Source organism: Protopterus annectens, chromosome 8.part0, assembly GCF_019279795.1.
Source record: "Protopterus annectens isolate FY-2018-M chromosome 8.part0, PAN1.0, whole genome shotgun sequence".
NCBI lineage: Eukaryota > Metazoa > Chordata > Ceratodontiformes > Protopteridae > Protopterus > Protopterus annectens.
Window position 1 is genome coordinate 383,992,499 of NC_056741.1, and position 13,733 is coordinate 384,006,231.

General features: G+C 41.0%; 1 protein-coding gene across 2 annotated transcripts in view; it reads left to right on the forward strand.

The window, feature by feature from the left end:
* Window positions 1–13,733, forward strand: part of LOC122808822 (killer cell lectin-like receptor subfamily F member 2) — a 1,412,691-nt gene that overhangs the window by 925,621 nt on the left and 473,337 nt on the right. For both annotated transcript variants that reach the window (XM_044079894.1, XM_044079895.1), the window contains one exon: window positions 809–853. In XM_044079894.1, coding sequence (XP_043935829.1) covers window positions 809–853 — 45 coding nt within the window. The remainder of the gene's footprint in view (window positions 1–808; window positions 854–13,733) is intronic.

Here is a 13,733-nt window from a genome sequence, read left to right on the forward strand (position 1 = left end):
TTCTTCCAATATGCACTAAAGGCAGTGGAAAACAGTTTCACACTTGTCTTTTTTGTTTTGTTTTTTTCTTTTTTTGTAGCAACTACCAGGGTCCTGACATCAGCAGGACTAATTGCCTGTATATGATTGTTTGCAGTACCTGACAGGGTAAACTACAGATTTCTCTGCATCTGTGGCATGTCATGCAGGTGGAGAAAAACATCTGCAAAGTATGTGAGGAGCTGAGCTTAAAAAATGTGTGGGCTTTCCCTTTGATCAGAAGGCAGGAAACAAAAGTTTTATATTGTACGAGCAGGTTTCCAATAACTACACAATACTGGAACCATATTGGAGGGAGAAAACCATCCTAAGAGTTGAGTTAAAAGTAGGAGAAAGTAGAATTAATCTTTTTCTGCCATAATTTAGGTGTATGTGATATCAAATGTGCTCTGTGATTAAAGATGGGTATTGCTAATTTCCATAAATCTATACAGAGATTGCAAGTTCTGTGTTTCAAAATAAAGGATGCAGTTTTGCTCATGTTGTAGTGATTTGTTTGTATATTTTTGTAATGCAAACCATTTAATGTTGGAAAAGGTCAGAGAGATACTTATGTTTACTTATAAGCATGCTTGTATCTGAACAGAGTTTCAGTTCTGAACAAATGTACATATCTGCAGTTGAGGGAGGAATAGGAGACTAAATATACCTTTAGTTTAGGACATTATCCAGTCTAAAGAATAATTAAATTTTTTATCTAGAATAATTGCATATTTGTATCTGTTGCCGCTGTTCACTGCGCTCATCTCACATTCTGTTTTTATTTCAGAGGAATCGAGGATACCTCCTTTTCCTGTTAAAAAAGAAGATGAAGGTAATGACAGACGTCCTTACTTAGATCACTGTTACAGTATTCCAAAGTGTTTGGTTACATGTAGTTATTGTGTACAATTTGTCTGTGCTTTATCAGCTAGAGCCATACAAAGGGTGAAGTGGGTAGGGCACCGAATGCAATGCCAGATTGCAGCGGGTCCTGACTGATCATATTTATATATAAAGATAGTGATTGTTTACTGAAAAGGACAATCTCATAACGTAAAATTCAAATACAGACAATCCAGATGTTACCACCCACGTTACCTGTGTCATCTCTACCCCACTGCAGGTATCAATTTGCTTTAGATATATTCTTACTTGGTTCCCATCCTGTGCCCATTCAGTGGGGTGACTGCAAATCTATTGTTAGTTTTTTTTTTTCTTTTCAAATTGTAGTCAGCTATCCGTCTGCATTTGAACTTTCTCTTTGAACAGCATTTACAGGTATTAGTAAATTAGTTTGTTTTTTTGTAGGTGATTTTTACCCCTATGCTTGCTGACCATCAAGTCTTCCCCACCATCAGAGTCCATTTGTTCCACAGCTCCAGGACTAATAGCATAAAGTATATAACATATTAAGAATGTTGACATATTTGCTCCACCATAATATTTCAGAGATCAGTATTTATGAATGTATAAACCAAAGTCAAGCTAACATGTTCATTTGCAGTCTGCTTGTTATTACTTTGCTAGTAGGAAATACAGTGAGTCATGCTATTTTACAGAATTCCTTTTCTAGAAAAGGTTTGCAAGTCTGTTTTATTACACCCATGGGGTCAGAGTAGGGGAGTATGTGTGTCTGTGTTGAACTTGGCTGGCAGGGCTCCAGGTAATAGATTATATTTTGATCAACAGGGAGATTGGTAGTGGCCAGGTTGAGAAAGGATTCCATGTACTTATAGGGAACAGCATGTAATAAACTCCAAGCATGTCCGTGTGACTTAAAGCTACCTTTATCTTCTCTGAACTCAGTTTTACAGAGAACTGAGACTTGGTGGGGAAATAGAAAATAGTCTTTGCCAAGAGGACACTAGACACCTTCTTGACAGAAGGTTATTTTTGACTGCCGTGGAGAAATTTTGTCAGGAGGTTTTGTAGTCAGATGAGTTAGATTGTCAGGGGAACTGTGGTAATAGACTCCACATTTCATCCATTATTCTTAAGACAAATTTTTTAGTCATTTGGGCAAAATTATATAAATGATCATGCCCTGGTTATGTATTCTAAATTGGGGATCCACCCTCTTTGGTCCTTTGTTTGCAAAGAACAAGAGTTGACGAGAAACCTGGAAAGGTGGATGTTCTTCATGTTTCACTATTGCAGTCATTACATTTGGGTAATCTGCTGGCAGGTTGCCCTCAGTCGGCCTGAATAACAAAGTCTTGGCTCCTGCGTCAGTTGCTGTCTCCTCTTCCATGACGTCAGGTCGTCAGGGGTATAAAACATGCAGCTGATGCCATTTTATTCCGTCTTTCTTGCTGCACGGTGCCCGAAGCAGAAGCAGTTCCCAAGTGCCGGTTGGCTGACTCCTGAAATTTTCGCATTCGAGTTTCAGAATCAAAGTCTTCAAACTAAAGCTAAGTACCCCGTTGGGGAAACTTTTTCTTGCTCCTTACTGATGTCAGTAAAAGTTAATTGCATTACTTCTGGGAAGCAAATACCTCAAAGATTTTCATTTGTACTGTATTCCTTGCCTAGGCCTAGATCATAACGTGCCTTGCTGTCGGTTTTGTGCTAGATTTAACCAACACACTATTAAGCGTCTGTATATTTTTGCTTCTAAAGATTTTGGATCAAGATTTAATTATCCTGAAATGTCGTGGGTTAGCAATCCGACTACCGGAGTTCACAAAAAGCGCAAAGAAAAAGACAGAGACAGACAGTCGAGGTCCAAAACCAACGAAGCTTCTCCTAAGCCAGTCGCCGGTTCGCCGGTACTCAGTGAGGTGCTTTCGCAGCCCCTAATACCTGCTACTTTTGAGTCTCAAGCCTCTACCGAGGCCCATTCGGAGTCCAGTATGCCGCGTGCTTCTCAGAGTATTGAACCCGCGGATTTCTCTCCCTTGGATGGGTCCAGAGCTGCTGAGCAGGCACCGGCTTCTGAGGGTGTTTTCAGTCCTCAACATTTTTATATTAAACCAACGCCAGCCACAACAAGATCAAAAACTTCTATGTCTAAAAAACGATGCATGAGCCTTGTGCTCAGGCCCCTATGCCTAAAAAACAGATGATCAAAATGGCTGAGGACTTAATTACCTTGATCAGGGGTTCCCATCCCCCTTGCTAAGAGGCCCAGGCAAGGCACTAATTATGAATCTTCAGATCAGGTTTCTATTTCTTCTGGTTCCTCTTCTGATCTGGAATTTTCTATTCCACCTTATGAGGATTCTGATGCAGAAGAATCCATCCCATCTGCATCTCCTCCTGAGGATTACTCTTTTGGAGAAACTTTGCATACTTTAAGGAAACATTTTCACTGGGAGAGTCAGGACTTCTCTGAATCAAAAAGGAGGCTTAGGGATTTCCTCCTTCTTCAGCATAGGCCTTTGGCAATACCTCCTATATTAGATATTGATGTTTTTTCAGAATCAAGCATGGCTCCTGATTCCCTACCTCCGCCTCCTAGTAAGCCAGACAGATATTACAGGGTCCCTGACTCCCACAAAATTTCTCTTCAAAAATCCTGCTGCTGATCATGAGACTATTTCACAGGGACCCAAGGATGTAAAGGCCTCTACAGCCAAAAATCCTACCCCCCTCTGATAGAGATTCCAGGGCGCTGGATAGATGGGGAAAGAAGGTTTATACGTCTGCAACCTTGGCAATTAGGGCCTTAAACTGCCAGTTTCATATGCTTAAATATCAACAGCATGTTATGGGCTTACTGAAACAGAAAATGATGTTGATTTCTGATTGTGTGGAAAGTAAAGAATTACAGGAATTATTGCATTCAGCAGAACAGGTTGGAAAGCATACTTTGCAATGTGGTTTTGATTCCTTGGAGGCCTCTTGCAGGGCCGCAGTTACTGGATCTGTGATTAGAAGGCATGCCTGGCTCAAGGAGCAAAATCTACCTGATCATGTTAAAGCTAAGTTGTTGGATGCCCCCTTGCAGCATGATACTCTGTTTGGTAATAAGGCAGAAGAGGTTTTAAAGAAAATGGAAGACAAAGCTAAATCTATGCAAACTGTAAAAGATTTTTTGCAAGTGCAGCCACCCAGGTTCAGTAGACACTGGCCTACTAAAAATTGGTCCTTTCCTGTGTCCAACAGAGCCACCCAAGGCAAATCCAGGCGCTCAAAAGGCTCCAGATACCAATCACAGGGTTCTTACAGGTCAAAGCAATGGGGTGCCTCCACCTCCAAATCTGGAGGAAACAAAGCACAACCCTGCAGTAAGCAGTCTCAATGACTTTCCCTCTACCTTCACCAAGCACTTATCTTTTGGCAGCCCTAGGGTTGCCACCTTTTCAAATGCCTAAAGTGGAACATTTTTTGTAGAAATGTGTGATTTTTTAGGACCGACATAACCCACGGCTGGTGCAAAGGACAGAATGTCACTGTTTTTGCCCAAATAAAAGCTTATTCTTGTAGCATATGAGTTGCTTATGCTATTTCATATATTTAGGTGTTTCAGATACAAAATAACTGTTATGTGGAACTATTAAAGAAAACTTAGTAAATATTTTTTGTCTTAAAATCTCAGGACATCTGCCATTTTTTTAGATTTTTTCGCAGGACAAAACTGCCCAAAAGTGGGACTGTCCCTCACAAAGTGGGACAGGTGGTAACCCTAGGTAGCCCCCTTGGGGGGAAAACTAGCACTTCATGCTCAAAATTGGCAGTTAATTACCCAGGACCAAGTGGGTATTAAACATAGTATCCCAGGCGTACAGATTTAATTTCCATACTTTACCAATTCCAAACGGTTGGCCAGATCTGCCACAGAATCAGTGGGTAGAGGCTGAGAAACAAGTTATGTCCCTCCTAGATATGGGGGCTATTCAACCAGTTCCAGAAAAGGCAAAAGGACAAGGATTTTATTCAAGACTTTTCCTGGTACCCAGAAAAGACAATGCCTTGTGTCCAATACTGGACTTATTCATTTTGAACAAGTTTCTGGACATTCCAAAATTCAAAATGCTGACTTTACAACAGCTACTGCCTATGCTGGGCAGGAACGCTTGGTTAGTGACGCTAGACTTAAAAGAGGCATACCTGCATATCCCAATAAGGGAATCATGCAGAAGATACCTCTGCTTCAAGGCAGGTTTTCTGCATTACCAATTCTCTGCACTGCCCTTTGGCTTATCTACTGCACTCAGGGCCTTTACAAAGTGCCTGGCACCAGTAATTGCATTTTGCAGACAAGAAGCATACAAATGTATCCTTATCTGGACGACTGTCTCATTCAGGCAGAGGACAAGGACACTCTTCTTCAACATCTGGTGTTTGTAAAAAGGCTTCTAACATGCCTAGGGTACACAATAAATGAAAAGAAATCCCAACTGGTACCCTCTCAGATAATTACATTCCTGGGTGCAAGCTTGAATACAACTGCCCAGATGGCTTACCTTACGCCAGACAAACAAAGGCAACTGACAACATACTTCAAACAAATGGCAAAAAAACCCAGTTATCTGCAAGACAAATTCTATAGGCTTTGGGATTCATGGCATCTTGCATTCTACTAATTCAATATGCAAGACTGCATATGAGGAAACTACAATGGTACCTAAAAAGTTTGTGGGGTCCACATTGTCACAGTCTGGAAACAATGATTCCTCTCATTCCCTGCCTACAACAGGAGTTTCTTTGGTGGGCAGAGACATGTCACCAAAACAAGGGGCTGTCATTCACTCTACCCCCTGCCACCCAAACCCTAATTACAGACGCATCAGACTATGCTTGGGGGGCCCACTTGGCAGGGAGATGCATTCAGGGCAAATGGAGCCCAAAACAAATGCATCTGCATGTCAACCAGAAAGAGATGCTAGCTGTTCAGAATGCTCTGTCAGCCTTCAAGGACTTACTTCATCCAGGACAAGTACTGATAAAGACGGACAACACCACGGTTATGTGGTACATAAACAAGCAGGGGGGTACACATTCCTACCTCCTTTGCAGACTAGCCATGGCATTGTGGAACGCAACTTTGACTTACCAAATGCATCTTCAAGCTCAGTTCCTGCCAGGTAAACAAAATACTCTGGCAGACGACCCAAGCAGAAATCTTATGGACCCGCACGAATGGAAACTGGATCCACAAATCTTCTGCATGTTAACACAGAAATGGGGGAGCCCAGACATAGATCTATTTGCCTCTCCCCAGAATTATCAGCTGGACAAATTCTGCACAAAAACTTATCACAAAAAAGCATGGAAAGTGGATGCCCTATCTTTCAGTTGGAAAAAAAACTATCAATCTATGCTTTTCCCCCTCTGCCTCTTCTCTCCAAGGTCTTACTAAAAGTCAGACAGGAAAAAACAAAAATGATCCTAGTTGCTCCGGACTGCCGTCGCCAGCACTGGTACCCAATTCTAAGGAATATGTCTCAACTTCCTCCTTGGTACTTGCCTCAAATACCTCATCTACTGTCTCAGCAGAACAATCAAATTCTGCACACTCAGCTCCAAATTCTGAACCTTGCAGCATGGCTGATCATTTAATTAACACCTCTCAGTAATTCTGTGATGGAATCATTTTGGAAGCCAGAAGGCCTAGTACTAGAAACTCTTATGCTGATAAATGGAAAAGATTCATTGCTTGGAACCAAGCGCAAGGAATGGACACAGCAAAGCCCAATATTCCTCAGATTTTACAATGTTGGACTGAGATGCTTGACAAGGGCCTATCTTTTTCTTCAATAAAAATACATGCCTCGGCCATCTTGGCTTATTACAACACAGAGCCTCCCCTCTTTTCTCATCCTGTTCTTAAACAGTATGTTAGAGGGGCCAAAAATTTAAGGCCTCCCAGAAGATCATCAACTCATGCATGGGACCTCAACTTTGTGCTGGAAAAACTCACCCTGCCTCCTTTTGAACCAGCAGCTACTGCAGATATAACATTTCTGTCTTGGAAAACAGCTTTCCTCTTGGCGGTCACTTCAGCAAGAAGGGTTTCTGAACTACAGGCTCTCATGGCTGATGGAGCCCTTTATTACATTTTACCTGGACAGGGTGTTCCTCAGGACCAGTCCTTTTATGCCTAAGGTGGTATCCAGTGTGGCTCTTAACCAGACAATTCACCTGCCAACATTTTACCCAAATCCACAGAACAAGGGCGGATTCTGCATTCATTGGATGTATACAGACAACTAAGATACTACTTAAATAGGACCAAATATCTAAGGAAGTCTGAGCAACTACTGGTAGTATTTGCTGCAGGGTCAGAGGGAAAGGCTATATCAAAGCAGACTATTTCTAAGTGGATAAGCCACTGCATTCGTTTCTGCTACTTGCACCATGGTAAACCTGTGCCCAAGGGGATCGGGTCACATTCCACCAGGGCTGCCTCTACCTCAGCAGCTTTTCTCAGAGGGGTTCCAACCAAAGACGTTCTAGAGGCTGCTACTTGGAGCTCTGTTCATACCTACACAAAGCATTATCATTTGCCTCTCTTCTGCAAATCCAGGGCAGGCTTTGCCACTGCAGTTCTGTAGGGCCATATAGTCGCTCCTAATGCTATTTAGTTCTATTCTCTCATCCATAGCTTTGGGATTCTACCCAAATGTAATGACTGCAACAGTGAAACATGAAGAACATAGTACAGTTGTGTACACGTACCATAAATGTAGATGTTCCAGTGTATTCACTGTTGCAGTCCGGGTTACCCACCTGCCCATCCCCCTTTTCTATAACTTTTCTTTCCTTCACTATATATTAAAGCCTTTGTGGTGTATTTGCTTTTAGATGAAGGTAAAGTTTGTTGCTGAAAGTGCATTTACATATATATTTCTGTTATATATTTATATATATTTTTGCTCCCCATTTGGGGGGGCACCTGACATCTGGGGCAAGAAAAACTGAATAAAATGGTGTCAGCTGCATGTTTTATACCCCTGACGTCCTGGAAGAGGAGAGAGCAACCGATGCAGGACCAAAGACTTTATTCAGGCCGACTGAGGGCAACCTGCCAGCAGATTACCCAAATGTAATGACTGTAACAGTGAATACACTCGAACATCTACATTTATGGTAACTGTACACAACTGTACTTTCTGAAGAAAGTGGTGGAGAACCCTTTTTCAAGAAGTGTGGAGCAACACTGTGGTGTTTTCAGGGTCGTACTTTGGGAGGGAATCTTAATACTAATTTGGAAAATGATTACAGATGAATCTGAAGTTTCTTGCTTAGTATAATGGGGAAAACAGCAAGGGCACCAATCAGAGTGTGCTGATGCTAGAGGGATTCATTTAATGAAGCCAAGGGATACGTTGGTATTCCCAATAAATGTAATGTAGATTGACCAAGTTTGATAAAACTGAATAACTTTGACAAAGTTGTCATCATGGGATTCAATTCCCTATCCATTTCTTTACTCGCTCTGGTGCTTTGCCAGTTGGACTTGTACAGAGAGTAATCCTCTTCCACTCTAGGCTCCTCATCTTGGGCATTTCATGCTTTTATTAAAACACTAGAGGCTTGCTCCATTAACCACCCCATGAGATCGTCCTTCTTGCATACTTCTTAAAAAAATAAATAAATAAAATACCCTATCAATTCCCCTGTATGCTAAAGTAGTAGCAGATGGCCTTAGTGCCAGCGCTCTAGGTTTTTCATTGTAGGTTTAGCTGCAGGCTCCAACTGACTCCAGTGCCTTGGAACTTCCTCCCAGCAGAGTTGGCCCTTTCCTTTCCACTATTTCATAGAATTTCAAAAATAGGGCCATAGTCCCAAACTTAGTGCATGGATTAGGAAAGTCCAACAAAAATCCAGCACTCTACACACTGTATGCAATATTAGCATACTGTTATTTAATGAAGCAACTCCATGTAGGTGCTGTCAAACTGTTTTTCATCAACATCGTTTATACTGCTGGTACCAATGTTTATTTATTTATTTATGTATTTATTTATTCCAGTTTGATGACCGGGGAGGTACACTGGGTCTCAGGGAGCCTGTTTTCTGTGGAGGCCCGGGGAGAAAAGCTCCACAATACATAGTTTAGTTACAAGAATTATTACAAAGAATAATTGCTTTACAAACTTTAAACAGGTAGAATTCAGAAGAAAAAACGGTTACAATTTCATTTAGGCAAGAAAGGCAGGCACACAGCATTAGGGCTACATAATACAGAATTGTAATTTATAATATCCACATTTGAATGTAAGGTTAGTTTGATGTGAAAGTTAGCCAGGAGTGTAAGTGGAGGAGAGCATATGTGGATTGGGAGAAAGAGTAAAGTTGCATTTCCTGTTTAAAACTCAACTATATTCCTATCTTTATTCAAAGTTTTCAAAGTTGTCACAGGTCCTTAGAGAAGAATGGAGCAAATTCCATTTTTTAGCTAAGGAGAAGGATAGCAGAAGCTGACCAGCAGGACGATTGAGTTTGTGTGTTTACAGAGATTATGTTTTGGTAGGTAGATCTAAGGGTTCTGTGGGGTGTATAAGGTAGTAGAATATTGGTTAGTGCAGGGCACGTGGTAGGTTGGAACAATAATCTGTGGGCTGTGGTGATTTGGAGATGGTTTAGATGGTTGGGGAGTTCATGCCAATTTAATGAGTGAAGGGAAGAACAATGATGGGAGGAGGATTTGGCTTTGGTTGCAAATTTAGAGATTTTATTGTAACAGGTTTCTAGTTTGGAGGAGAGTGTGGTGGATAAGTTAGTAAGTAGAGGAGCACAGTACAGGAGAGAGGGTAATAGATAGGTAGTGGCTAGAGTTAGTATGGTGGAAGAAGAGATGAAGTGGCTGTTTCTGTAAAGTAAACCAAGTTTTATATGGGTTTTCTTAATGTTTTGATGAATGTGAGTATTGAATTTCAAATGTTCGTCAATGGTATTACCAAGAAGTTTGGCGGAGAGAACAATCTCTATGGTGGAGTTGTTTTGGCTGATAATTTGGAGTGAGTTTTTATCAATAGGGGAAGTTTTGGAGGGGGAAAATAGGATTTTGAATTTGTTGGCATTTAGTGAGAGGTGATTTTGGAGCATCCAATTTTCGGTGGTTGAGAAAGCAGTTTGTGTCGCTGATTGGAGCTCAGCTAGGTTAGAAGCACAGCAAATTAAAGTAGAATCATCTGCATACTGCACAATTCTGGTGTTGGGTATGGCTTTGTGAAAGTTGTTAATAAAGATGTTGAAAAGCACTGGGCCAAGTATGGATCCTTGGGGTACCCCAGTAGGGGTTGGAAGGAAGGTGGAGGTGCCTTGTCCCCATTTTACAGCCTGAGACCTATCTGAGAGATAGCTGGAGAACCAGGAAAGGGTCTTGTGGGAGAGATTAAGATTGGAAAGATGGTTTAGTAGGTGGGTATGGGAGATGGTATCGAATGCTTTGGATACATCCAGAAGAACTGTTGATACTATTTTACCAGAGTCACGGGCGAGATTTAGTGTGTAAGAAGGAGAGAAGGGCAGTGTTGGCACTGTGTCCTGGACGGAAACCGTGTTGGGTGGGAGTGATTAGCTGGTGTTTGGATAGGAAAGGCATGAGCTGAAGGTGGATGCATTTTTCAAGAAGTTTAGAGATTGGGGAGAGGATAGCTATGGGTTGGAAATTTGAGACACTGTAGTTTTTGTCACCCTTATGAAGAGGTAGAATAATGGCAGCATGCCATAATTTGGGTACATAAGATTCCAGCAAGGATCTATTGATCAGAATACTGATTGGGAGGGCAATACCTTCAGTGGCTATTTTTAGGAAGGAGGATGGGATGTTGGGGGCATTGGAGCATGGCTTTAGTTTTGAGAGTAATTTCTTAATATGGTAGGTTGAGACTGGTTTAAATTCGAAAGTAGGAGGAGAGGAAGATTGAGTGGGTTGAGGAGAAGGGTTATTGTTGGTAAAGGTCTTGGTCAGTTCAGCAATAGAGGTGGTAAAAAAATAGAATTGAATAGATAGGCAATTTCATGGTCAGATTTGCTGGTGTCAGGACAGGGGTTGATTTTAGTACCTGGGTTAAGAAGGGAATTGCGTTACAGAAATTTTGGGGGTTTTTTGGATGATTTACTTGTAGTTTGATGTAGTAAGACTTTTTGTCTTTAATGACTTGTTTTTTGACGAGGTTGTGTAGTTGCTTGTATTTAAGTAAGATTTCAGGCTGTTTATGTTGGAGGTATGTTTTCCAGGTTTTATCTCTTTGTATCATAATTTTGTTGTGCCTTTGGTTAGCCAAGGGACAGTCTTAGTTTTTACTCTTTTTGTTCTTATTGGAGCTAGGGAGTTGAGAGCATTTAAGAAAGTTGAGTTGAAAAATTCAACAGTTTTGTCTAATGGAAGGGTTTTTAGGGGGCTCCAGTTAGTTTGTTTAAGGGAGTTAGAAAAAGTAGTAGGATTAAAGTTTGAGAGGTTACGTGTATGAATGTACTGGTGGGAGTGTGGAGAAGTGAGGGTAGCTCGATGTGTGAAGGCTGGGAAGTGGTGGTCTAGTGGGTCAGGTATAATGCCGGATTTTATAACATTATTAGGATGGGATACCAGGATCCAATCTAGTGTGGAGCCAGGGGGACTTGTTTTGTTAGGCCTGGTAATGGAATTAGTTAGTTGGGTGTAGTTAAATAGGTTGATTGATATGGTGGGATTAGCGTAATTGATTTTGTTCCAATCAATATTTACATCTCCAAGTATATAGGTCTCTAGCTTAATATTAGAGGAGGTCCAGGAGAGGATTTCTTCTAGGGTAGTGGTGTTACCAGGGGGGTATAGAGGGATATAATGCAGATGCTTTTATGGTTATTTTTAGTAGGCCAATTACTAGTTCTGCATTGTTGAAAGAAGGGATGGGATTAGGGTATGGAGTAATGGGTAGCTGGTTGGAGTAGATTAAGGCTACACCACCGCCTCTTCTGTTTAAGCGGTTGAATGTAAGAGATTGAAATCTGAGGGGAAGGAATTCGGAGTCACTCATATGTGATTTTAGCCAGGTTTCAGAGATGGCTACAATGTCAGGTGAGTTGCGATTTAGCCAATCATGAAAGAGGGTTCATTTACTTTTTAGACTTTGGGCATTGATGGTGAGGAATTTAAGGTATTTAACGTTGGATTTATTAATAGTAATAGGGTGGTGGGGGCTAGGAGCAGTATCTGGTCCTGGATTTGGATGCATGTCTCCGGCTAAGCAGAGGTAAGTGAGAAAAGGAAGAAGTACGTTTGCTTTGGTCTTTGAGAGTTGTGTGTGATAGTGTATAGGTTTTGGTTTGTAGTATTTAATTGAGATGGGGAAAAGCTTTACTTTGAAGTGGATAAGAGGGTAGGATTGAAGTAAAGAGGCAGAAATGTTATGGAAGTGTGTTGCGGGGGGTAGGGGGAAGAAGGGAAAGGTGTAGTTGGAAGTGGGTATAAGAGGTGGCTTGGTATAGAGAGAGTAGGAATAGGATATAAATAGATGTGTAAATGAAGATATTAGGTGGAAGAGAAGGCATGGTGGGGGGGGGGGTTTGTCTAGGTGTAGTAGAGAGGAGGATAATGGAATTTAGGTGGGTGGGGAGTTGTGATAGTGATTGGCAGGTAGGAGGGAGGAAGGGGAGGAGCAGATGTATGGAAGTATTGGATGGTGGGGAGGGGGGAGGGATCTTTTATAGAGTAAATGTAGGAGTATGGGGGTGGGTGGGAATTGGGGGGTAGGGTAGGGGAGCGGAGTGAGGTAAATTTACATAAAGTACTAATCTCCCACCACGCTAAGACCAAATTAGCATGTAATTTACCAGGATTTAGTCATGTGTTCTTATACAAGAGGTACATTGATGATCTCTTTTTTTATTTGGGAGGGGAGTGAGCAGGACTTTTTGGACTTTTTTGGTCAATTATCTAATTCTATTCCTTTTTTGAAATTTAAGGTGTCTGGTTTTGGCAAACAGGTGAATTTCTTGGATATACAGGTATCTTTTGACTCCAGCTCTCACACATGGACATCTATTTATAGAAAAAGTACCTTCAGAAATAATTACTTACATTATGCTAGCATGCACCCTCCTTTTATTAAGCACAACATGGCTAGAGGGCAGTACATTAGGCTATCTAGAATCATTTCTGATGACACTACTTTCTTTAATGAATGTCACATTTTCACTAACTTTGTATTAGATAGAGGATATCCGTATGAATTGTTACAATCCATTTGTAATGAAGTGTCATCCTTGAGATATACTAAGTTTCCTCCCATAGTTTTGAAGGGCTTCTCTCCTAGCTCTGGTTACACTGTTCATACTACTCAGAACCCTACTCGTATGGAGCACTCAGATTTTGTCTTTCCCTCTGGTTTACCATCTCAAGTCTGTCCTAAAGGTAATTCTAACACTAACAGATAGATTTACTTCTTTTCCCATACCTATTTGTAGGGATTCTAGTGCCGTTAAGAGTTTTTTATAATAACTGGGACATTTTGATGTCCAGCCAGGATATTAACCTTAGATTGGGTCCTTACCCTATCTTTTCTCATAAGAAGGTTAAGGCCCAACATTTATTATTTGAAAATAGAGATTCCCCTGTTCTAGTTTCTCCTGCTATGGTCAGCACTAACAAGGGAATGGTTACTTGTGGCAGTTGTATTTCTTGTAAATGGATTATTACTAGTGACTCTTACACCTTTAAGCATAATAAGTTTACAGTATATTTCAACAATACTTTTGACTATAAATCTATTTATATGGTCAATGCTGCAGTTTGCATTATGTGTTCTGCATTTTATGTTGTTAAAACCATACGTAAA